General features: G+C 39.1%; 1 protein-coding gene across 1 annotated transcript in view; it reads left to right on the top strand.

The window, feature by feature from the left end:
• Nucleotides 1–19,832, top strand: part of Rpn1 (regulatory particle non-ATPase 1) — a 37,175-nt gene extending 17,343 nt beyond the window's left edge. Inside the window, 7 exon segments of the mRNA XM_070088490.1 lie at nt 2,795–3,071; nt 4,200–4,321; nt 4,838–5,024; nt 12,909–13,161; nt 14,900–15,105; nt 15,231–15,349; nt 19,463–19,832. Coding sequence (XP_069944591.1) covers nt 2,795–3,071; nt 4,200–4,321; nt 4,838–5,024; nt 12,909–13,161; nt 14,900–15,105; nt 15,231–15,349; nt 19,463–19,645 — 1,347 coding nt within the window. The 3' untranslated portion in view covers nt 19,646–19,832.
• The last annotated feature ends 4,538 nt before the right edge of the window (nt 19,833–24,370 follow it).

Below are 24,370 nucleotides of genomic sequence, written 5' to 3'. Positions count from 1 at the left end.
ATCAAGACTTAAATGTTAAAAGCAGGGAGAGATATAGTGTTGGAATGGTTGGTATTTTTGTTAAATAAATGTATGAAAGAGGGAAGGTACCTAGGGATTGGCAGAGAGCATGCATAGTTCCTTTGTATAAAGGGAAGGAGGACAAAAGAGATTGTAAAAATTATAGGGGAGTAAGTTTACTGAGTATACCAGGTAAAGTGTACAGTAGGGTTATTCTTTTTCTTTAAACAAACTGGCTGTATCCCACCAAGGCAGGGTTGCCCCAAAAAGAAAAACGAAAGTTTCTTTTTAAATTTAGTAATTTATATAGGAGAAGGGGTTAGTAGGGTTATTATTGAAAGAATTAGAGGTAAAACAGAGTAGGATTGCAGATGAGCAAGGAGGCTTTACAGTGGGTAGGGGATGTGTAGATCAAATGTTTACATTGAAGCATATATGTGAATAGTATTTAGATAAAGGTAGGGAAGTTTTCATGGCATTTATGGATTTATAAAAGGCATATGATAGTGGATAGGGGAGTAGTGTGGCAGATGTTGCAAATATATGGAATAGGTAGTAAGCTACTAAGTGCTGTAAAAAGTTTTTATGAGGATAGTGAGGCTCAGGTTAGGGTGTGTAGGAGAAAGGGAGACTACTTCCTGGCAAAAGTAGGTCTTAGACAGGGATGTGTAATCACACAATGTTTGTTTAATGTATTTATAGATGAGGTTGTACAAGAAGTAAATGCTAGGGTGTTGGGGAGAGGGGTGGGATTAAATTATGGGGAATCAAATGCAAAATGGGAGGTGACAAGGTTACTCTCTATTGATATGTACTGTGCTTTTGGGAGATCCTAAAGAAAAGTTGCAAAGGTTAGCGGATGAATTTCAGAAAGTGTGTAAAGGTAGAAAGTTGAAAGTGAACATACATAAGAGTAAGGTGATAAGGGTATCAAACGATTCAGATAAAGAAAAATTGGATATCACATTGGAGAGAGGGAATATGGAAGAAAATGTTTTCAGATATTTGGGAGTTGACTTGCAGATGGGTTTATGAAAGATGAGGCTAACCATAGAATTGATGAAGGAAAAAGGGCGAGTGGTGCGTTGAGGTATCTGTGGAGTCAAAAAAACGTTTTCCATGAAGGCAAAGAAGGGAATGTATGAGAATATAGTGGTACCAACACTCTTATATGGGTGTGAAGCTTGGGTTGTAAATGCTGCAGGGAGGAGGTGGCTGGAGGCAGTGGAGATGTCCTGTCTAAGGGCACTGTGTGATGTAAATATGCAGAGAATTTGTAGTATGGAAATTAGGAGGAGGAGGTGTGGAGCTACTAAAAGTATTAGCCAGAGGGCTGAAGAGGGGTTGTTGTGGTGGTTTGGTCATTTAGAGAGAATGGATCAAAGTAGAATGACTTGAACATATAAATCTGTAGGGAAAGGAAGGTGGGGTAGGGGTCGTCCTCGAAAAGGTTGGAGGGAGGGGGTAAAGGAGGTTTTGTGGGTGAGGGACTTGGATTTCCAGCAAGCTTGCATGAAAGTGTTAGATAAGAGTGAATGGAGACAAATGGTTTTTGGGACCTGATGAGCTGGTGGAGTGTGAGCAGGGTAATATTTTGTGAAGGGATTCAGGGAAATTGGTTAGCCAGACTTGGGTCCTGGAAATTGGAAGTACAGTCCCTGCACATTAAATGAGGGGTTTGGGATATTGGCAGTTTGGAGTGACTAAACTGTCGTATCTGGGCACCTCTGCAAAGACAGTGATTGTGTATGAGTGATGGTGAAAGTGTTGACTGATAAAGAAAGTTTTCCTTCCTTTTTGGGTTTTTCTTTCTTTTGGGTCACCCTGCCTTGGTGGGAAATGGCAGACATGTTAAAAAAAATAAAAATAAGTTATACCCCTTCACTGTCCAAAGCCCCAAAATAAAAAGTGCTTAGTATCCACATTTAACAAAAAAATCCAAAGATAACCCTAAAAGTACGAAATTTGATGGAATGTTTGTGGAATTACACAGGTGCCAAGTTAGCAGTTTGTGCATAGTTTACACGTCAGTGATTTTGCCCATTGAGTCCTCTATTAAGCTAGTTCTATTGCTGTAATTGACCTATAGCTTGGCTATTTTTCTAGTGTGCCTTCTGTTTTGTTAATTTAGCACAAGAAACTGTCTATTCAGCTATCAGAATTATCTTATAAAGTGCACAGAAGTTGTCAATTTCGCCAATTTTATATAAAATTCCAATTTAGAAAGTCCAAAATAAACACTAAACATTCCAGGCACTAAAGCAACCTTTCCTCTTATCATTAATCATGTTCCCAGGTGTCTACATTTTACACTTACCTTCCATTTTGGTTACATCACAAAAAATTGAAGATTTTTCCCCATTTCTCGGAGATAAATTTAACCAGAAATGATTGTTCATGGCTCACAGTATGCCATTAATTTAATCAGGCCTAGTAAAAACTATCACCTTTTTCTGTTAAGAGGGTTTATTGTATTTCCAAAATTTTTTAAATTAAGGAATTACTGAGCATTAGTTGAATTCAATGTAAATGGATAACATGTATACTTTTTTACCAAAATCCTCCCTACACTTTGCATTTCATTGCTTTATTTTTATTTTATCAGAAAAGTAGGTTGTATTAGTGTTTCATTGGTTTGTCCTTTGTGCATGAGTGTGCTTGGTTTGATTCACAGTGTGTTTGAAGTATTTAGGGATGTTACAGCAATCTTGTACTTGCTAGTATGTAACATGCAGGATTAGCTCTTCATATTAACATTATGTGGAAAAATAATAAAGTATTTATCCAATTATAGGTTATTCGAATTGGTGCTATCTTAGGCTTGGGTTTAGCATATGCTGGCAGCAACAGGGAGGCAGTTCTAAAAGTCTTAACACCTGTTTTGGCGGATGAGAAGAGTTCTCTGGAGGTTGTAGGCATTACTGCTCTAGCATGTGGAATGATTGCTGTAGGCACCACCAATCAATTGGTAGTGGAGGCTCTTGTCACAACTCTCCTGGCCAAATCAGAGACAGAACTGAAGGAGACATATTCAAGGTTTATGTCTTTGGGACTGGCTCTGGCATATTTAGGTAAGTATTATACAAGTTCGTGTAGAATTGAAAAATTTATTTTGAATTATTTTTATAAATAATGATAAATTTAGTAACTACTTTCATTTAGCCTTTTCTATTGCATAATGTATTGAATTAACATATACAGCGATACCTCGCACATCCAGCCTGTCATTATCCAAACCTCGCCAGTGTCTGAACAGGCCCTGTGAAAGGGCATGTTCTAAAATTATTATCGAAGCATCCAAACTGCCATTCAGATATGGCAGAAGGCTAAATCAAACTTAGTGCGCACTTTAGTGTACCGGTTGGTTACTAGAAGCAGCTCTCTTTGCCACCTTCTGTGATATCAAGAAAGCTCGTGATAAGATTATGGCCTACACAAGTGAGTTTTCTGCCGCCTCAAAAACTGGAAAAAGTGCTGAAAGAAAAGTGATGGTGAAGCCACAGAGCTTGGAACTCAGTGCGTGAAGTGGTACCTACCACAACATGGCAGTGGTATGATGGTTCATAATGCCAACTTGCAGGACTGGCTAGAGTGTGATGAAGATGACCCTAGTTTGCAGTCTCTAACAGATGCAGAGATTGCAAAATTAATGTTGCACCTGGAACAATCTGAAAGTGATGATGATGACACGACCCAGTGCCTCCAAGACCAAAAACTTCAGCAGCAAGGGCAGGTGTCAAAACATTTTTGGAGTATCCACTGTCCACAGCCCATTTGAAAAGTTATGGTCCTGTGGTCCGTGAAATCTGGGAAGCTGTTATTTGAGCCCAGAATGTCTGGTCCTACCACCAGATGATGTTGGACTCGTTTTTTTAAACCTACAATGCCATTGCCGATGGTGATATGACAGGGTATGGATGGCAATATGACAGGGTATGGATGGCGATATGACGGTACGGATGTGCATTTTTTCCCTCCTCACGTATCCGGAATCTCCACGTTTCCAAACCGGTCTCAGCCCACATAGTTTGGATATGAGAAGTATCACTAAGTGCAGAATTAAATTTGTATATGTACTACTAATATTAATGGCTTAATGAAATGTGTAGTACAGGACTTATATTTTACCTAAATTGTAATTTATAGAAGAATTATCTTGGAAAAAAAATATATATTAATATTAATTTTGTTTATGTAAGGTTGTCAGGATAAGTGTGAAGTTGTTCTTTCCTGTATCGAGAACCTTCCAGCCCCTTTCCGCCAGATGACTGCAACTCTTATTGAGGTCTGCGCTTATGCTGGTTCTGGCAATGTATTAAAGGTTAGTTATTGATCATCTGTGTAAGAGCATTAAAATTATCTAACAGGGATTTCCTGTAATTTGTTATGGCAGTCCATGACAAATCCTAATTTCCACATTGTGTAAATAAGGATTCATGCAAGAGCTCAGTGTACCACATTATTAGATTTTTTAACGATAGTCATCTCCTATTAAGGCAGTGTGACAAAAAAAAAAAAAACAGTTGCCATTACTTTCAGTTGCTATTTTGCTAGACGGAGGCAGACATCAGTTCAGATGTCACTTATAACTTCTACAGCTTCACTCCTTCGGAGTGCAGGCATTGTACTTCATAGGACTCAAATTTGGCTAACTGATTTTCTTGAATCCCTTCTTAAATGTTGCCTTGCTCACACCAACAGCATGTCAAGTCAAAAACCACTTCCTTCCACTCAGTCCAGTCAAATGTGCTCTCACAAACCTGTTGAATATTCAGACCAACACTGTCCTCTTTATCCCCTCCATAGATAATTTGTCAATGACTTTTGTTTATTTTAGGTTCAGGAAATGCTGCACATCTGTACAGACCATTATGACCAAGAGGAAAGTAAATCTAAGGATAAGAAGGATAAAGAAAAGGAAAAAGACAAGGATAAAGACAAAGATAAAGATAAGGAAAAGGATAAAGATAAGTCAGAAGAGAAAGAAGTTGATCTATCTTCACAACAGGCTGTGGCTGTACTTGGTGAGCCATTTTTTTTTATTGACAATAACAAAGTGCTTATCACATTTACATAAGTTACTTCACACTTTTAAGACTTGAAATTATCTTAGTGGCAGTAATTTTTAATATCTTTGAGACTACATGTGATACAGTTTAAAATCATCCAACGATTCCTTTGGATTTACTTACTGTACACATATATTTCCATATATTTTGCAACCTCCCACTATTTCCTGAATATATCTAGTACTGGATCTGGTGCCAGATCAGCCAGGCTGTGGTTTGTATGTTGGACTACGTGCAGCCTGCAGTAATGGCCTAGTTGATCAGACCCTGATCCACTGGGAGGCCTGGTCATGGACCAGGCCATGGAGGCATTGATCCCCGGAATACCCTCGAGGTAGACTCCAGGTAATTAGGTACTGTGAACAACCAGAAAAAATGGATGGGGACTTGAACTGCGCTTTGCATGTACAGACGGGCCCCACTTATACAGCAGGTTAGCTTCCAGGCTACCGCTGGAAAGCGACCATCGCCGGAAAATATAATGCCATTTTTTCCACTTATTAATGCATAACAAGTTTATGCTAACATATATTAAGTTAGCAGTAGAGCTAGGCATTAAAAAAAATTAAAGTAAAACACACACACAGTACACTCATTACTTAAAATATTTAGAAAGGACATAGGAAAGTACTTAATGTAGCGTGAAAAGTAAGTAAACAAGATGAAATGAATAAACAAGAGAGAATGAGTAAGTGAGAGATGACAGAGACGTGAAGAATGCAAACAAGCAGACGAACACGTCTGGTCATGGTTCATACACGTTTATTTCCATTTTTTTTTTCATATACAGCAGGGCCCCGCTTTACGGCGTTTCACTTTACGGCGTTCCGCTAATACGGTCATTTCAAATTATGACCAAAACTCGCTATACGGCTCCCCCCACCTGACTTTCTAATACGGTCACCGCGCCCCACCTTGTTTGTTTACATTCTTCGTGAGCTCAGTAAGCACTAAGTCTCTCCATTTTGTCTGGAAACTCCAAAATTTCAAATGTTTTTAAAAGTTATTTCATATTTTATATATACTCTGATAATTATACTTATGTATACCTGTACTTAAATAAACTTACATACAGTGCTGGCGTGCAGGTACACATTAAAATCAGTAAGAGTGTCTTTTGTCTCCAGACGTCATATTAGTAATGATAATAATAATCATCGAGTCTCATTTAAATGTCGTATATTACGTTAATATACACATTTTCATTAATCCATCTATGATATTTTTTCAAAATTATATAATAAACACGATGCATAACATATAAATAAGATAAATACACCCCACAGTAGAATAAATAAACATAAATGTGAGATGTGGTAGCAGACGACTTGCACAAGTGACGCCATATTAGAAATGCTAATAATAATAATAATAATCACCGAGTCTCATTAAATGTCATATATTACGTTAATATACACATTTTCATTAATCCATCCATGATATTTTTTTCAAAATTATATAATAAACACGATACATAACATAAAAAGATGATAAATACACCCCACAATAGAATAAATAAACATAAATATGAGATGTGGTAGCCAGATAACTTGTACAAGTGACGGCAAGAATGACATTTTCTCTAATCTAACATAAGAGAAAATGTGTTACTGCGGGTAACTGTAGAAAATTATTCCTTTCGTATGTATGTAAGTTTATTCAGGTATACACAAATACAGTTACATAAATAATCATACATAACAACATATGTGTAGAGAACCTAGGATAACCGAAAAGACTTATTTCCATTACCTTCACTCAGAGCATCATTTCTTCTCAAAATGATGTTACATGAGAATGGGAGTGTTCTTTATTTATTCTACCGTATCAATGTAGAGACAACCTGTACACAATGTAACTTGTACACAAACCAGACGTGTACACTTTGTTTACAAAACTTACCTTCGCCTGGTTTGTTTACATAACTCTGCGCCTGTCCTCTCTCATGCACTCATTCTTTCTCTCTCATTTATTTGTTTTATCTCATTTACTTACTCCTGACCCTACATTAAGACTACAAATATTTTAAGGTAAGTAATGAGTGAACTGTATATACATTTTATTGCTCTGGGATGCTTAAATATCATAGAATAGTATGTGTGGGTGGGGTGGCCTGGTATGGTAGCCTGGCTGACTACCATACATACCACACTTGATTTTTTACAATAAATACTACTCATCTCACCCTATATTTTAAGGTAAGTAATGAGTGAACTGTATATACATTTTATTGCTCTGGGATGCCTAAATATCATAGAATAGTATGTGTGGGTGGGGTGGCCTGGTATGGTAGCCTGGCTGACTGCCATACATACCACACTTGATTTCTTACAATAAATACTACTTGTCTCACCCTAGATTAAGACTATAAATATTTTAAGGTAAGTAATGAGTGCACTATGTGTGTATTGTACTTTTTTATTGTTTTTTGCTGCCTGGTTCTATTGCTAACTTAATATATGTTAGTTTAAACTTGTTATCTAGTGTTTGTATGCATTTATAAGTGGGAAAAAAGGGTGTTCCACTTTACGGCGGTTTCCGCTTTATGGCGGTAGCCTGGAACCTAACCTGCCGTATAAGTGGGGCCCTGCTGTACAAGTACACACAAATAAAGTTACATAGATTATCATGCATAGAAGCATATGTGTAGGTTACCTAGGATGACCCAAAAAAAATCAAGACTTATTTCCATTGGGGTGAAGTTTATACCATAATGCAAACATCCAGCAGGCGTGCATGAGCGTGTTTGTTAGGAGTGAATGGAGACGAATGGTACTTGGGACCTGACGATCTGTTGGAGCGTGAGCAGGGTAATATTTAGTGAAGGGATTCAGGGAAACCGGTTATTTTTATATAGCCGGACTTGAGTCTTGAAAATGGGAAGTACAATGCCTGCGCTCTAAAGGAGGGGTTTGGGATATTAGCAGTTTGGAGGGATATATTGTGTATCTTTATACGTATATGCTTCTAAACTGTTGTGTTCTGAGCATCTCTGCAAAAACAGTGATTGTGTGTGAGTGAGGTGAAAGTGTTGAATGATGATGAAAGTATTTTCTTTTTGGGGATTTTCTTTCTTTTTGGGTGTCACTGCCTCGGTGGGAGACGACCGACTTGTTAAAAAAAAAAAAAAATCTTACGTTGTGTACAAGTTGTCTCCACAGTGGTGCAGTAGAATAAAGAGCAACACTCCCATTCTCATGTAACACACCATTTTTAGAAGGAATGATGATGTGAGTGAAGGCATACAAAAGGAATAATTTTCTAGTTACCCCCAGTAATACTGTTGTGTACACATTTTCTTAGGTGTTGAACTATAGAAAACTTTATTCTTTCTGACACTTTGATAAGACAACTAGATTATTTATTTTTTTTTTTAACGCCAGCTTTTTCCCACTGAGGTAGGATGACCCAAAAAGAAAATACTTTCATCATCATTCTACACTTTTACCATCATTCAAATATAATTACTGTCTTTGCAGAGGCACTCAGATACGACAGTTTAGAAGTCCCTCCGAACTCCCAGTATCCCAAACCCCTCCTTTAAAGTGCATTGTACTCTCCATTTCTAGGACTCAGGTCCGGCTAACTGGTTTCCCTGAATCCTTTCACAAAATATTACCCTGGTCACACTCCAACAGCTCGTCAGGTCCCAAAAGCCATTTGTCTCCATTCACTCCTATCTAAAATGTTCACACATGCTTACTGGAAGTCCAAGCCCCTCACCCACAAAACCTCCTTTACCCCCTTTCTCCAACCTTTTCAAGGACTATCCCTACCCCACCTTCCTTCCCCTACAGATTTATACTCTCTCCAAGTCATTCTACTTTGTTCCATTCTTTCTAAATGACCAAACCACCTCAACAACCCCTCTTCAGCCCTCTAATAGTTTTAGTAACTCCACACCTCTTTCTAATTTCCACACTCTTAATTCTCAGAATTCTCATTGCCCTTAGACATGACATCTCCACTGCCTCCAGCCGCCTCCTCGCTGCATCATTTACAGCCTAAGCTTCACGCCCTCATCAATTCTGTGGTTAACCATCATGGTTTTTATAATTATTGAGGTGTCTCTGGGGACCTTGGAGAAGTTAAGAGTTTTTTTGGCATTAATTCAATGAGGGTTTTAATTGTTGCTGCTTATTTTACTTTGATGTGATAGTATTCATATGCATTGATTTTGTTTTTATCGTTAATATTATCCTTGTTTTTATTGTGTTGTGCATATTTTTATAGTTGTGAGTACGGAGTGACCTATTCAGTCCAAGTGCGTCATAACCGTCACAACTACTGAAGATCAAGCGCTGCCTCTTCAGCCTTGCAAACATTGCTCAATTGTTATCATTGTGGTGAACAATTTCCATAATTCAAACACAAAATGAAAGCACTTGACAAAAACTGTCAGCAGTGAAGTTCCAAGAAGCAATCTGGACAAATTGTCACATCACTGAATTTTTTTTAGGCTGTGAAATATTTAAATGTATAATAGAACTTGATTATACTGTACTTTTATCACTAATATTCATGAAAAGAAAAATTGCAAAGGTTAGTGGATGAGTTTGAGAATGTGTGTAAAGGTAGAAAGTTGAAAGTGAACATAGAAAAGAGTAAGGTGATGAGGGTATCAAATGATTTAGATAAAGAAAAATTGGATATCAAATTGGGGAGGAGGAGTATGGAAGAAGTGAATGTTTTCAGATACTTGGGAGTTGACGTGTTGGCAGATGGATTTATGAAGGATGAGGTTAATCATAGAATTGATGAGGGAAAAAAGGTGAGTGGTGCGTTGAGGTATATGTGGAGTCAAAAAACGTTATCTATGGAGGCAAAGAAGGAAATGTATGAAAGTATAGTAGTACCAACACTCTTATATGGATGTGAAGCTTGGGTGGTAAATGCAGCAGCGAGGAGACGGTTGGAGGCAGTGGAGATGTCCTGTCTAAGGGCAATGTGTGGTGTAAATATTATGCAGAAAATTCGGAGTGTGGAAATTAGGAGAAGGTGTGGAGTTAATAAAAGCATTAGTCAGAGGGCAGAAGAGGGGTTGTTGAGGTGGTTTGGTCATTTAGAGAGAATGGATCAAAGTAGAATGACATGGAAAGCATATAAATCTATAGGGGAAGGAAGGAGGGATAGGGGTCATCCTCGAAAGGGTTGGAAAGAGGGGGTAAAGGAGGTTTTGTGGGCTAGAGGCTTGGACTTCCAGCAAGCGTGCATGAGCGTGTTAGATAGGAGTGAATGGAGGCGAATGATACTTGGGACCTAACGATCTGTTGGAGTGTGAGCAGGGTAATATTTAGTGAAGGGATTCGGGGAAACCGGTTATTTTCATATAGTCGGACTTGAGTCCTGGAAATGGGAAGTACAATGCCTGCACTTTAAAGGAGGGGTTTGGGATATTGGCAGTTTGCAGGGATATGTTGTGTATCTTTATACGTATATGCTTCTAAGCTGTTGTATTCTGAGCACCTCTGCAAAAGCAGTGATAATGTGTGAGTGTGGTGAAAGTGTTGAATGATGATGAAAGTATTTTCTTTTTGGGGATGTTCTTTCTTTTTTGGGTCACCCTGCCTCGGTGGGAGACGGCTGACTTGTTGAAAAAAAAAATGAACAGGTACAAAACATGTCAAACACCACTACTTATTAAAATTCCATTTCTGCACGTATAGCAGGTCTTCCTCTTCGAATGCAAACCATTGTAGGGAGAGCTTAGCAAATTCAACTTGGACAATGTACTTTGTTTTAGAATCAACCCCTTAATGTAAGAAACATAAGTTGCATTCAAAGAAGTACAGTAATACTAGAAATATGCACAAGACACATTACTGGTATGGAGAAAAAGAAAGTTGTGCCACCCTGAGAACCCCATTTCATAGCATGGAGTTGTCTATTCATTAATACTGCTTTTTGATCATAATCTTTGCATTTGATCATTTACTTAAAAAAAAAAAAAACACACACACACACACACACCAGCACAGAGGTGTACTATTATCAAATCCCTTTCCAGTTTTTATATGCCTTCACCATTTTTGAACAGATTCAATTAGATTACATTTTTTTACACAACTCAGGTGTTTTTTTTTTTTTTTTTTTTTTTTTTTTTTTTTTTTTTTTTTTTTTTTCTTTTTCTTTTTTTCTTTCTTTCTTTCTTTCTTTCTTTCTTCTTCTTCTTCAACAAGTCGGCCGTCTCCCACCGAGGCAGGGTGACCCAAAAAAGAAAGAAAATCCCCAAAAAAGAAAATACTTTCATCATTCAACACTTTCACCACACTCGCACATTATCACTGTTTTTGCAGAGGTGCTCAGAATACACAGTTTAGAAGCATACACATATAAAGATACACAACATATCCCTCCAAACTGCCAATATCCCAAACCCCTCAGGTTTAGTATGTGCAAATAAACATCCTTGTATTTGGTGCTTACTATAATTTATTCCTTTGCTTTCCATCATTATTACCAATAAGACTGTGTGAAAAGAATATTTCAGTATTGGCAAATTACATACTTAGATGCATTATTTAACCTTTGAGAGTCGAGACCCTGCTCGCAAACTTGCTCCTAGGGTCAAAGAATATAAAAAAAAAATTCTTACATGAAATGATAAGAGAATCTTTGTCCGAAGGTAATGAAACCAAAAGCATGAATTTTGATGGAAAACTTATGGAATTATGCTCTCACAAAGTTAGCGGTCTCAATGATATTTATGCATCGGCGATTTTGCCCACTTTGAGCTCTTTCGGGCCAATTCCATTGTTCCAGTCGACCAAACTCATAGCTGTTTAGCTAGAACTCCTTTTATTCTATTGAGACAAGAAATTGCCTATTTACCTATTTTAATTACCCATTAAAGTGATCAGAAATTACTAATTTGGCCAATTTCACACAAAATTTAAGAAAGGCCAATTTCAAAATAGGGTCCAGAATAAATAGTGTAGACATTTCTGGCACTAAAATAACATTTTCTCTGTTCATTAGTCACATCTCCAGGCCCTTCTTGTATTATGCTTGCTTTTTCATTTTTAATTTTTATTCACAAAAAATAGAAGATTTACTGTTATTCAAACTACTGCATAATGGTAATAGTTGTACAAATAATGTCAGTTGATTCTTGAGTGCATATTAGACCAGGCATTTGACATGTATTGGACGCGTGACGTGATTTGTTTACTCTTGAACATCGTCAAAAATCTAACATTTCTGCTACTTTGAGCTCAATTTTGAGCTTCTTTTAGTCTGTAAACCATTCAGAATCATCTCTATTTCTGTAATACATCTTCCATTCTATCAAATGAGATAAAGAAACAGAATACAACCACAAAAACCATACAAAAATACACCGCACAGTCTCTGTTTTGCACCAAAACACAATCGTTTTTTTCCTCATGCACTGCGTGCTGCAGGATTTTTTTTTTATACTGCACACACTGACTCTGCAGACCCATCTTCTCATATGTAGTCCTACCAGCTTTCTCCTGCAAGATTGGAAGCCGCTAGAATTTTGGCGTAGTATTACGGGACCGTCCCCAAAAGGGTTAATACTATAATACACTAAGGTTGTAGATAGTGGAATACAAAATTATCCTGGCCCATCTCCAAGGTGATATATCTTCCTCAAACTATATCTTATGTAAGTGCATTGCTATATTTGTTTGTTTCTCGTATGATGATGTCTCGAATATTGCACTAATATTGCTTTGTAGGTATTGCAGCTTTAGTTGGATACTACTGTTCCTATACTTTTTCTGCCAATTTTTTTTTTTAAGGGAGTTCCACAGTTTTCATTAATTATTGAACTCTTACTTTCATAGTTTTAAATTTAGCATTTGCTCATTGCAGGTATTGCACTCATATCAATGGGTGAGGACATTGGAGCCGAGATGTCGTTCCGTCAATTTGGCAATTTACTACGCTACTGTGAGCCAGTAATCAGACGAGCTGTACCTCTAGCATTGGGTCTCATTTCTGTATCTAATCCAAGACTTAACATACTGGATACATTAAGCAAATTTTCTCATGACTCTGATGCAGATGTGGCTCATAATGCAATTTTTGCCATGGGCTTGGTTGGAGCTGGTACTAACAATGCCAGGTAATTTTTTTTTTAATTGCCAGGTGATCCTTGGTATATTTTATAAAGTTATTGATTTGATTACCTGTGCAAGTTTGCGGTAAGTAGTAGTACTTTTGACTGATGTACAGTGGTGTTCTCGTACTGTATCTTGTATGTTGATAAAATGGGAACCATTGTTCAGTAAAAGCAGGCCTTTGGCAAGGTGATTAGAGTAACAAAAAAATTCAGCAATGAAAATTTAATATTGGATTGGAGGGATTGTGGCAGAAGTGAATGATACTTGGGAGTAGGTATGTTGGCAGTTTAGGCTATGAATAACAAAAAAAGACACAATACTGTAACCAGAACAATATACAAATAACCTGCACATAGAAGAGAGGAGCTTACAATGACGTTTCGGTCTGACTTGGACCAGTGTGACTTTGTAAATGGTCCAAGTCGGACCGAAACATCATTTTAAGCTCTCTATGTGCGGGTCATTTATGTAAAGGCTATGGAAAAAGAGGTGAACCATATAGAATAAATGAAGGGTAAAAAAATGGTAGGTGGAGTCTTGAAGTGGTTTGTGAAGAGTTTATTCCAGGAAGGTTGAAGTTGAGGATGTGAAGGACATTTTAAAATGGAAGGGGCTTAAGCATCAAATTGGCAGATTTGAGCATATTAAGTTGGGGTGGTTGGAAGCAGTTGGTTTTAGGTATTTGATGTGATGCTGGAGTGTGAGCATGGTAACATTTATGAATTCATTCCTGGAATGAATTCATAAATGTACCTTTCTGGAAGTGGGAAGGTACAGTGCCTATATACTGAAAGAAGGATGGGGATGTTTAGGTTATTTGAACTGTGATGTCTGGGCATTCATTTCTGGCAAGATGGCTATTGAATAGATGATGGCAAATGTTCACCCCTTCCTGTTATTTGTCACCCTACCTTGGGAGACAGCTAATATTCTTCAGTTATATTTTTTTTTTTTTCCCCGACAAGTCGGCCGTCTCCCATTGAGGCAGGGTGACCCAGAAAGAAAGAAAAGTCCCCCAAAAGAAAATACTTTCATCATCATTCAACACTTTCACCTTACTCATACATAATCACTGTTTTTGCAGAGGTACCCAGATAAAACAGTTTAGAAGCATATATAAAGATAACATATCCTTCCAAACTGCCAATATCCCAAAGCCCTCCTTTAAAGTGCAGGCATTGTACTTCCCATTTCCAGTACTCGAGTCCGGCTATTAAAAAATAATCGGTTTCCCTGAATTATTATATGTAACCCTGTGCCATATCATAGGTTTCACTTTTTATAAACAAGTCTTGACCTTTCAGTTGGAGTGATAAATACTTTTTTATTAATTTTTCCACATTGGTCTCTGCTGCCATTGTAGGGTGAGGTTAAAAAGTAACCACCATCATTATATAGCTGTCTTTGCAAAAGTGCACAGACATTGCAATTCAAATTATCCTCTGAACTGTAACATCACCCCTCCTTCAAGGTGCAGCCAACATACTTACCACCTTCAGGACTCAAATCAACCTAACCAGTTTCCCACTTTCCACCTTAGATTGATATGACCTCTTCATTCTATCCCTCTCCATCCTCTCTGCATGCCTAAACCACACAGTAAAGTGTTATAATGAGGTCAGTTTGTATAAGTTGTAATCTGTTAGCCACTGTAATTTATATTCATCTTTTTATATTTTTAATACTGGCATTAAAAGTGATATTTTTGCCTGTTTTTATACAAGCATTTGGTATTTGCAGATTGGCTGCCATGTTGCGTCAACTTGCCCAGTATCATGCTAAAGATCCAAACAACCTTTTCATGGTTCGTCTGGCTCAGGGACTAACTCATCTTGGCAAGGGCACAATGACGCTCTCCCCATACCATAGTAATCGACAGCTTATGTCGCCAGTTGCTGTGGCAGGTCTTCTAGCAACATGTGTGGCATTCCTTGATGCTAAAACCTGTGAGTATTTAATATAAAAATACTAGGTGGGAATTAATTTTACTAATAAAAACTGCTTGAATAAATATACAGTACATTAGTAACAAAAGGTAACCCCTGTAGCTAATGACATTTTTCTTTATCAGTGATTCTAGGGAAGAGTCACTACCTTCTGTATAGTCTCACTACAGCCATCCAACCACGAATGCTAGTTACCTTTGATGAGCAGCTCAATCCTCTTCCTGTGTCTGTCAGAGTTGGTCAGGTAAGTGCTTGCTGCAAAATCTTTATAAACTTTTCAATAGTAATTATGTCACCTGTACACCCCAGTTATACACATCCTTACTCTATCTTGAATGTTTTCAACAACCCCTTCCCTGTTTTGTGAATTACATATGCCTTTCATACCACCTTTTAATTACTTCATCCCCTCAAGGGCAGTTCTTTGATGCTGGTGAGGCGCTCTTGACCTAGGGAATTGGAACTGTGCTCCAGTATTCTGAATTGAGCCTGAATGCCTTCTATCATCCCCTGTCCATCCACAGGTGCTGTATAATCCTTACAGGTTTAGCACTTCCCCATGATAATGAAATCTAATTACTTCATTCCATAATATCTGTATCATGAACCTGCCTAGTATGGGCCAACAGGCTTACTGCAGTGTTCCTCCTTTCTTATGAACATACCACCAATTGATCTATGTCATGACATTTTTCCCTACCTGGCTGGAAGACAGAATGCCAACAAGTGGGTAGTAGAAAGATCTCGAAGCAAGTATTTATTAAAACAAAGTTGTCCAGTGAAGTGTTGGTCTAAGTAGCTTTGTTTTACCATATTCCCACTGCCTCTGATGTCTTTACTGTAACATTCAAAGATGTTTCATGCCTATTCAGCATTTTGCAGCAACAGTGATTTATAAAAAAAAATCTCTTGTCAAGAATAATTTCATACCTTAAATATTAGTATTATGTAGTTAGAGGTACAGGAGGACCCCACATATACAGCACCCTCTTTTTGGTGTTCCATGTTTTCATTGGCTTTCAATTGAGCCATTGTTCATGTTCAGTGTTTTCACCGCTTTTCTGCCTTTTTCATCCAACAGTTGCATAAGGGAAGGGCAACCAGCACCTTATTTTAAGCTAAGTACAGTGGAACCTTGTTTTTTGGCTGCTGCGTTTATTGGCCAATTTGTGTTTAGGCTGTTTTTTTGGCGTAAATTTTCCTCTGTATTTTGGCCATTACCTTGTATATCGGCTGTATTAGACACGTCAGCCCGTAGGTGAGTCAGTCTCCCTTTGTCTGTTGGCGAGTGAGCATATACTCTGCGCATTCATCCAAACATTTCCTTAAAATCCATTGTTTTTGGTGGTTTTTTATTAAGTGTGACTGTGAAATAAGCCACCATGGGCTCCAAGAAAGTTCCTAGTAAAGTTCCTTTGGTAAAGAAAGTGAGAAACATGATGGAATTTAAGAAGGAAGTAATAAAAAAAATGAGTGGTGCAAATTCGGGTGCTGGAACTTGCCAGGATGTATGACAAAAACAAATCAACAATCATTTCTATCCTGGCAAAGAAAGAACAAATCAAGGAAGCTGATGTGGCTTGTTTATTAAGCGTGACTGTGAAATAAGCCACCATGGTCAGGGAGTGTAGCAGGCATGCAGAGTATAGCATGGAGGGAGGGAGTGTAGCAGGCATGCAGGGAGTGTAGCATGGAAACAAGGAGTGTGGAGGGGAGCAGGTAGTGTAGCAGGCAAGCAGGGAGTGTAGCAGGGAGTATAGCATGGAGGAAGTGTAGCAGGCATGCAGGGAAACAGGGCATGTGGGAGGGAGGCAGGGAGGGATGGAGTGTAGCAGGCATGCAGGGAGTGTAGGAGAGTGTGTGGAAGGGAGGCAGGGAGTGTAACAGGCAGGCAGGGAAGTAACCCCAGAGAGGGCTTTGATACCTGAAGTCCTTATGGAGGGGGATTCCCCTCCAAACAATCATTCCTCCCTCTCTCCATAAGCCAACAAGTCTTCAATAATGGTATGTAATAGTGATTTAAATGTCCATTTATTTAATTTAGTTCTCATTGCTTTGTGTATGGAAAACTATAATTAATCTTTAAAAAATGTATTTTTTTTTTTTTTAATATTTTTGGGTGTCTGGAACACATTATTATTATTTTTTTTTTTTTCCAAAAAGTCGGCCTTCTCCCTCTGAGGCAGGGTGACCCAAAAAGAAAGAAAATCCCCGAAAAGAAAATACTTTCATCATCATTCAACACTTTCACCTCACTCACACATAATCACTGTTTTTGCAGAGGTGCCCAGGATACAACAGTTTAGAAGTATATGTGTATAAGAATACACACTATATCCCTCCAAACTTCCAATATCTCAAACTCCTCCTTTAGAGTGCAGGCATTGTACTTCCCATTTCCAGGACTCAAGTTCAGTTATATAAAATAACCAGTTTCCCTGAATCCCTTCACTAAATATTACCCTGCTCACACTCCAACAGCTCGTCAGGTCCCAAATACCATTCGTCTCCATTCAGTCCTATCTAACACGCTCACGCACGCTTGCTGAGTGTCCAAACCCCTCGCCCACAACACCTCCTTTAACCCTTTGAGGGTCGACAGGCCCTCTCCGAAACTCGTTCTCAGGGTCGGCCAAATTTAAAAAAAAAAAAAAATATTTTCTCTTATGAAAAGATAGAGAATCTTTTCCCGATCATAACGACACCAAAAGTTTGAAATTTGATAGAAAACTTACGGAATTATGCTCTCGCAAAGTTAGCGGTCTCGGCGATGTTTACGGATCGGCGATTTTGCCCACTTTGAGCCCCATTTTCGGCCAATTTCACTGTACTAGTCGACAAAAAACATGAATATTTCGCTAGAACTCCATTTTTTCTATCGAATGGGTGCAAGAAACCACCCATTTATAAATTCAACTATCCAGTACAGTGGTCAGAATTTAGCAATTTTGCCAATTTCACACAAATTTCAAAAGATGCCAATTTCGGAATAGGGTCCAGAATAAACAAGAAAGACATTCCTGGCACTAAAATGACATTTCCTCTAGTCATTAGTCACGTCTCAAGGCCCCTCTTATATTCTTTTGCTTTCCACTTTGAATTTTTATTCTCACAAAAAATATAAGATTTACTGTTATGCAGACTACTGCATTAGTGTAAAAAATGGTATAAATATTATTGGTGCACTTGTGAAAGAATATTAGACTCACCAGTTGACGTGTATTTTGGCACGATTTGTTTACTTTTGAAGTTTTTCGAACATGCTACTTTGAGCTCAATTTCAAGGCACCTTTCATTGTAAAACCAGTCAAAATCATCTCAATTTCAGTAATATGTCTTCCATTCTATAAAATGAGACCAAGAAAACTAGTACACTGCAAAGTCGCTGATTTATTAAAAAAAAATGGAAAAAGTTTTTTTTTTCTCATTATGCACTGTGTGCTGCAGGATTTTTTTTAGACTGTGCACACTGACCACATAGACCCATTCTTTCATATGAAGGCCTACCAGCTTTCTCCCACTAGATTTGAGGTCGCTAGAATTTATGAGTACTAGTACGTCAAAAACCCCTACGCGTAAGACGTACTAGTACGACGAAAACCCTCAAAGGGTTAATTGTATTTACATTGATTCTTGTGGGAAATATTGCTTCGAAATTAGGCCGTTTTGAATTTAGGTCGACCTTCTGGAACAGATTACGGCTGAAAAACGATGTTCCACTGTATTGTACTGTGTATTTATTTTATGATTTTTGTGACTACCCGCATTGAGCACTTAATATAACATAGTGTAAACACGTTATCAGGCATTTTAGATGCTTTCAATTGAGAAAATGCTCTTTTCCAACCACTGGCAATTTTTACTTATTGTATGGGGTCAGGAACCTAAGAGCCATGCAGACAGGGCTCTCTTGTAGTAATAAAAAGGTAGTACAGCCTCTCCTCATTTAACGATGGAGTTCTGTTCCCAATACTGTGTTGCTAAACGAGGAGCATACTATAATGGTAGTGGGTTTATTTCAACAATCTTTGATGTTGCTTTACTGCCACCCTTGCACCATTTATAACATTTTTAGTATATTTTTAAATATTTATACAGTAGTGTACTGTATATTGTGATAAACGGAATAGAGGAAATCAGCTTTAATATGCATTATTTAAGTATAAATTCTCGTCGGAGAGCCCGTCATAAGTCCAAGTCATCGGTAAACGAGTACGTCTCTAAGTGAGGATAGGCTATATGATATAGTTAAAGGTGGTATTAGTCAAATAGAGGAAATGGTATACAGTATGTACTAACAGAAATGCTTCATATTTGTGTAATTAAAATGAACTGAATAACTGTTAAATGGTTACAGGCCGTTGATGTTGTTGGCCAGGCAGGCAAGCCGAAGACCATCACTGGGTTCCAGACACACACGACTCCTGTTCTCTTATCACATGGAGAACGTGCAGAGCTTGCTACAGATGAATATATACCATTAACACCAATCATGGAAGGCTTTGTCATTCTCAAGAAAAACCCTGATTTTGACACTTAAGGCAAGATAGTTAGAATTGTAGAGGTAATTATTTTATTGTACTGAGTTTTATTTATTAAATCATATGGAAAATGTTCACGTAACTCCTAATTGTTATTGCAGACTAAATTTAGAGACACGAGATGAACATCATTAATATACAGTAAGATGAAAATATGGAAGTTGTACTACCAGAATTTTGTGATAATTTATATGTCAGTGTTTGTATTAAACAGAATTGTAAAAAATTTGTTTAAATATCCCTTTTTTCAACATGCTGGTCATTTCCCACCGAGGCAGTGACCCAAAAAGAAATGCTTTCACCATCATTCACACACAATCACTGTCTTTGCAGAGGTGCCCAGTCAATATCTCAAACCCCTTCTTTAACCCTTTGACTGTTTTCGACGTATAAATACGTCTTACGAGCCAATGTTTCTGACGTATATATACTCAATAATTTTAGCGGCTTCAAATCAAGCGGGAGAAAGCTGGTAGGCCCACATGTGAGAGAATGGGTCTGTGTGGTCAGTGTGCACCACATAAAAAAAATCCTGCAGCACAAATTGCATAATGAGAAAAAAAAAACTGATCGTTTTTTTGGAATAAAACGCCGACTTTGAGGTGTATTTTCGTATAGTATTTATTGTTGTATTCGCGTTTTCATGGTCTTAGGTGATAAAATGGAGCATATTACAGAAATAGAGATGCTTTTCATTACTTTGACGATGAAAACGACCTTGAAACTGAGCTCAAAGTAGCGGAAATGTTCGATTTTTACCAATGTTCAGGAGTAAATAAATCACACCACACGTCCAATACACGTCAACTGGGGAGTCTAATATTCTTTCACTAGTGCACTGATATTATTTATACCATTTTTACAATAATGCAGTAGTCTGCATAACAGTAAATTTTGTATTTTTTTTGTATGAATAAAAAATCAAAATAGAAAGCAATAATAATATAAGAGGTGCCTAGAGATGTGACTAATGAACAGAGCATGTTATTTTAGTGCCACGAATGTCTACCTTGTTTATTCTGGACCCTATTTTGAAATTGGCATCTTTTTTAGTTTGCGTGAAATTGGCCAAATTGCCAATTTCTGACCACCATATTGGGTAGTCCAAATTAGTAAATGGGAGGTTTCTTGCACTCAGCTGATAGATAAAATGGAGTTCTAAAGAAATAGCTATGAGTTTGGTCAACTGGAACAATGGAATTGGCTGAAAATAGGGCTCAAAGTCGGCGAAATCGCCGATACGCATATGTCGCCGAGACCGCTAACTTCGCGGGAGCATAATTCCATGAGTTTTCGACCAAATTTTGAACTTTTGGTGTCATTACCATCGGGAAAAGATTCTCTATCATTTCATAAGAAATTTTTTTTTTTTTTTTTTAAATTGAGCGACATAGAATGACAGTTTCAGAGAGGGGCCTGAAACAGTCAAAGGGTTAAATTGTGGGCAATGGGCATTATACTTTCCCACCTCCAAGATTCGAGCCCGGCTAACTGGTTTCCCTGAATCCCTTCACAAAGTATTACCCTGCTCACACTCAAACAGCTCGTCAAGTCCCAAAGACCATTCGTCTCCATTCACTCCTAACACACTCGTGCAGGCCTTCTGAATGTCCAGGCCCCTTGCACACAAAGCCTCTTTTACCCCTCCCTCCATCCTTTCCTATATTTCACTGAAAATTTATTGTAGTATTTTCTAGTACATATTTTTCAGTAGATAAAATGCATGGCAAATATCTTCATGAAGGTATTCAACCACATAACTATTTTGGTAACATGCTTCAAATGTTGATAAATTAGTAAGAATACAGAATTTTTATGCTGGTAAAAGGAAAGCTTTTTTTTTCTTGTAGTGTCTTGCATTTAGTATCTGCACAAGTGTGTAGTTACTGGAGTTTGATGGACAGTACAATAAAAAAAATGGCAAATTTACACTTAAACAGCTTAAAGCTAGCAACCTTTCTCTTGGTTAGATGCATCAGCATTAAACCCCTTTAGGAAGATTAGGTTCCCTGATGTCCAAGGCTCTTGATCCCTGATATTGTACCTGATCTCCCCTTCATGGAATCAAACCTTATTGCCTCCCATATTCCCAGGTGTAATATGAGATTGTTTTTTTTTCCTCCCCCCTCCCTTTTCACCATGAATGTAATCAGCATACAATGGGGATTCTTGATCCTTTCATTGTCTCCCATGTATATATACTTTAGTGAACAGAAAATTTTGGCCTAGTTATGAAAGAGTGGGTCTGTGCAGAGGGTTGTACAGGGTCAAAAAAAAAAAATCCTGCACAACATAGTGCATGATGGTACCAGGTAACCTTTGACTTTGTGGTAGGGTTAAAATAGTGATTTGAGGTATCTAGGGTGTTTTTAATGTTTTATTGGCTGTTTCTTGGTGTCAGCTGGTAGACCCGAAGATATGCTGTTGGGGATAATTTTGGTTGGTTTTAGACCAGTAGTAATGATTTTCCTAAGGAAAAGGCCTGGTCTGTTTTATGGGCTTTTACTTGGTCTGTTTGAATTCTGGGATGGCCTAACCCATGACTAATCATTCTTGCTCTCCTCTTCAAGGGGGGCTCCTTGGCGTGGTGAAGAGGCTCTTGGTCTGAGGAATTAGCCCTGTCGGTCTTCTTCCTCAGACCGAACCTAATTACCCCCCATTCTCCCCTCCCCTATCCCATCCTCCCCTTTTTCCATTCCTCCTCCTCCTCCTCACCCCTCCCTTTTGCCCTTCCTCTTTTTGGCCTTTGGGATTTCTCCCACAGGCGCGCTAGTTCCTAGGTAGGGGAAAGGACACCGGGGTCCATCCCATTCCGTTGAGGTTCTTGGCGGTGGCGTAGTTTGCCGTGGAATCTGGATTGCCTGGGGATGTCCCGATCCCTCTCCGGTATCCCGGAGTAGCTTTGGGTGTCTTTCGGGCGACGGGTGTATCTCTGGAAGCCACCTTTCGGATTCCGGGGGTGGTGGCCGAAGGAGGTATGCTTTGTGGCGGATATCCGGCCGCCCTCTCTTTTGTCCACCGAGGTAGCTCGGCAGATGTGAGGTTGCTATCCCGGATTGCTGGTTTACTGGCATGAAGGGTAGGGTATGGCACGGGTTCCATGCTGCATCTGCGCTACTAGCGGTGTTGAGGTCCTCTTGGGCGCGGAGGGAGATTTCCGGCCCTTTCATTCCTCCTGGGAACTATTCCTCCCCGCTCCCCCCTTTTTTTATTCTTTTTTTTATTTTTATTTTCTTTTCTTCTTTCTTTTTTTTTTTCTTAAAAACAAAAAGCAAAGGAGTAACCTAACCATGGCAGCCCTAGTCCATGAACCCACTACCCCCGGGCCCCTTCTTGATACCGCACCCCATTCTGACCCTGCCTTGTGTTTAGACCACTCTTCGGACACTCCTGATGCCCCTGTACCTCTTGCTGGTGCTGTTTCCTCACCCGCTTCAGGTACCGGGGCTTCGACTGACTCCTTCGATTTGTCTGAACTCCGCTCTCCTTTGACTATGCTTCCGGCTTCTCCCTCTACGGTACGGCAATTTTCGAATCGCCCGCCCATTTCACGCCGGACCAACTCCGGTCCTACTCCTAAACGCCAACGTCAATCTCCTGATGATGCTCCTTCGTTACCTTCCCATTCTACTCGGAAAAGACCGACACGTCAAGCACTCCCTCTCCACGCTCAGTTTCGGACCACACAATGGACTAAATTCTTTACTTTAAGACCGACTTCTTCTTCTGCCTACCTTTCTGACCATAGTATTGGCAAAGCGCTCCTGCGTCATGTTGGTAGAGATATTTCATTTCATGCTCTCAAGAGCGGTATGCGCATCGTCACTGTCCAGAATGCTACCCAAGCTCATGATCTTTCTCTCCTTTCGAATATCGATACTACTCCTATCACTATTGAAAAACATCTTTCTCTCAATTCTTGTAGTGGTACTGTCATTCTGCCCCATACCATAGTCCAACAGAATTTCCAGTCATGTGGCAATGACATTTTTGAACAGCTGGAACTCCAGGATCTCCCAATCCTCAAAGTAGACACTTATGTCCTTCCTGCCCGGGGGCGGAGACGTTACCCTTGCAATGTGGCTCGTTTAACTTTTGACAGCCGAGAACTCCCGTCCTCTGTATATGTCGCGGGACATCGGTTACAAGTTCGAAAGGTGATACCTACACCGCAACAATGTAGAAATTGCTGGCGTTTTGGTCACCCAGCGAAATATTGCAGATCTATGGCCGAATGCCCAGTCTGTGGTGCCGACGACCATTCTAATACATCTTGCAGTCAACCTCCATCTTGCCTTAATTGTAATGAAGCTCACCCTTCGTACTCCCGCCGTTGCCAGGTCTACTTAAATGAACGTGAAATCCGTTGCCTCAAAGAGGCAGAAGGTCTCCCTTATGCTATGGCAGTTACTCATCTCCGCCTCCAAGGGAGACTACCCCGTGTTTCTTATTCTCGTGTTTCCAAACATCCCCCCACTTCTGGGGTCCCATCTTCTGCAGCCTCCTCTGTTGTTACCCCTCCCATAGCCACTACGGCATCTAATCCTTTTGCTGTCCTTGGCTCTGACGTCCCGACTACAACTCAGTCTGTTCTCACATCTTCGCGTCCTTCCTCACAAGCCCCAGTATCGACAAGACCTCGTACGACACCTAATACCAATCGCCCCTCTACTCAGAAGTCCAAAAAATCCACATTGCTCAAATCTTCTTTGCCCCTTCCTTCC

The sequence above is a fragment of the Cherax quadricarinatus genome, chromosome 24, assembly GCF_038502225.1.
Source record: "Cherax quadricarinatus isolate ZL_2023a chromosome 24, ASM3850222v1, whole genome shotgun sequence".
NCBI lineage: Eukaryota > Metazoa > Arthropoda > Malacostraca > Decapoda > Parastacidae > Cherax > Cherax quadricarinatus.
Note: the sequence above shows the minus strand (reverse complement) of the source record. Positions and strands in the feature narration are given on the sequence as shown.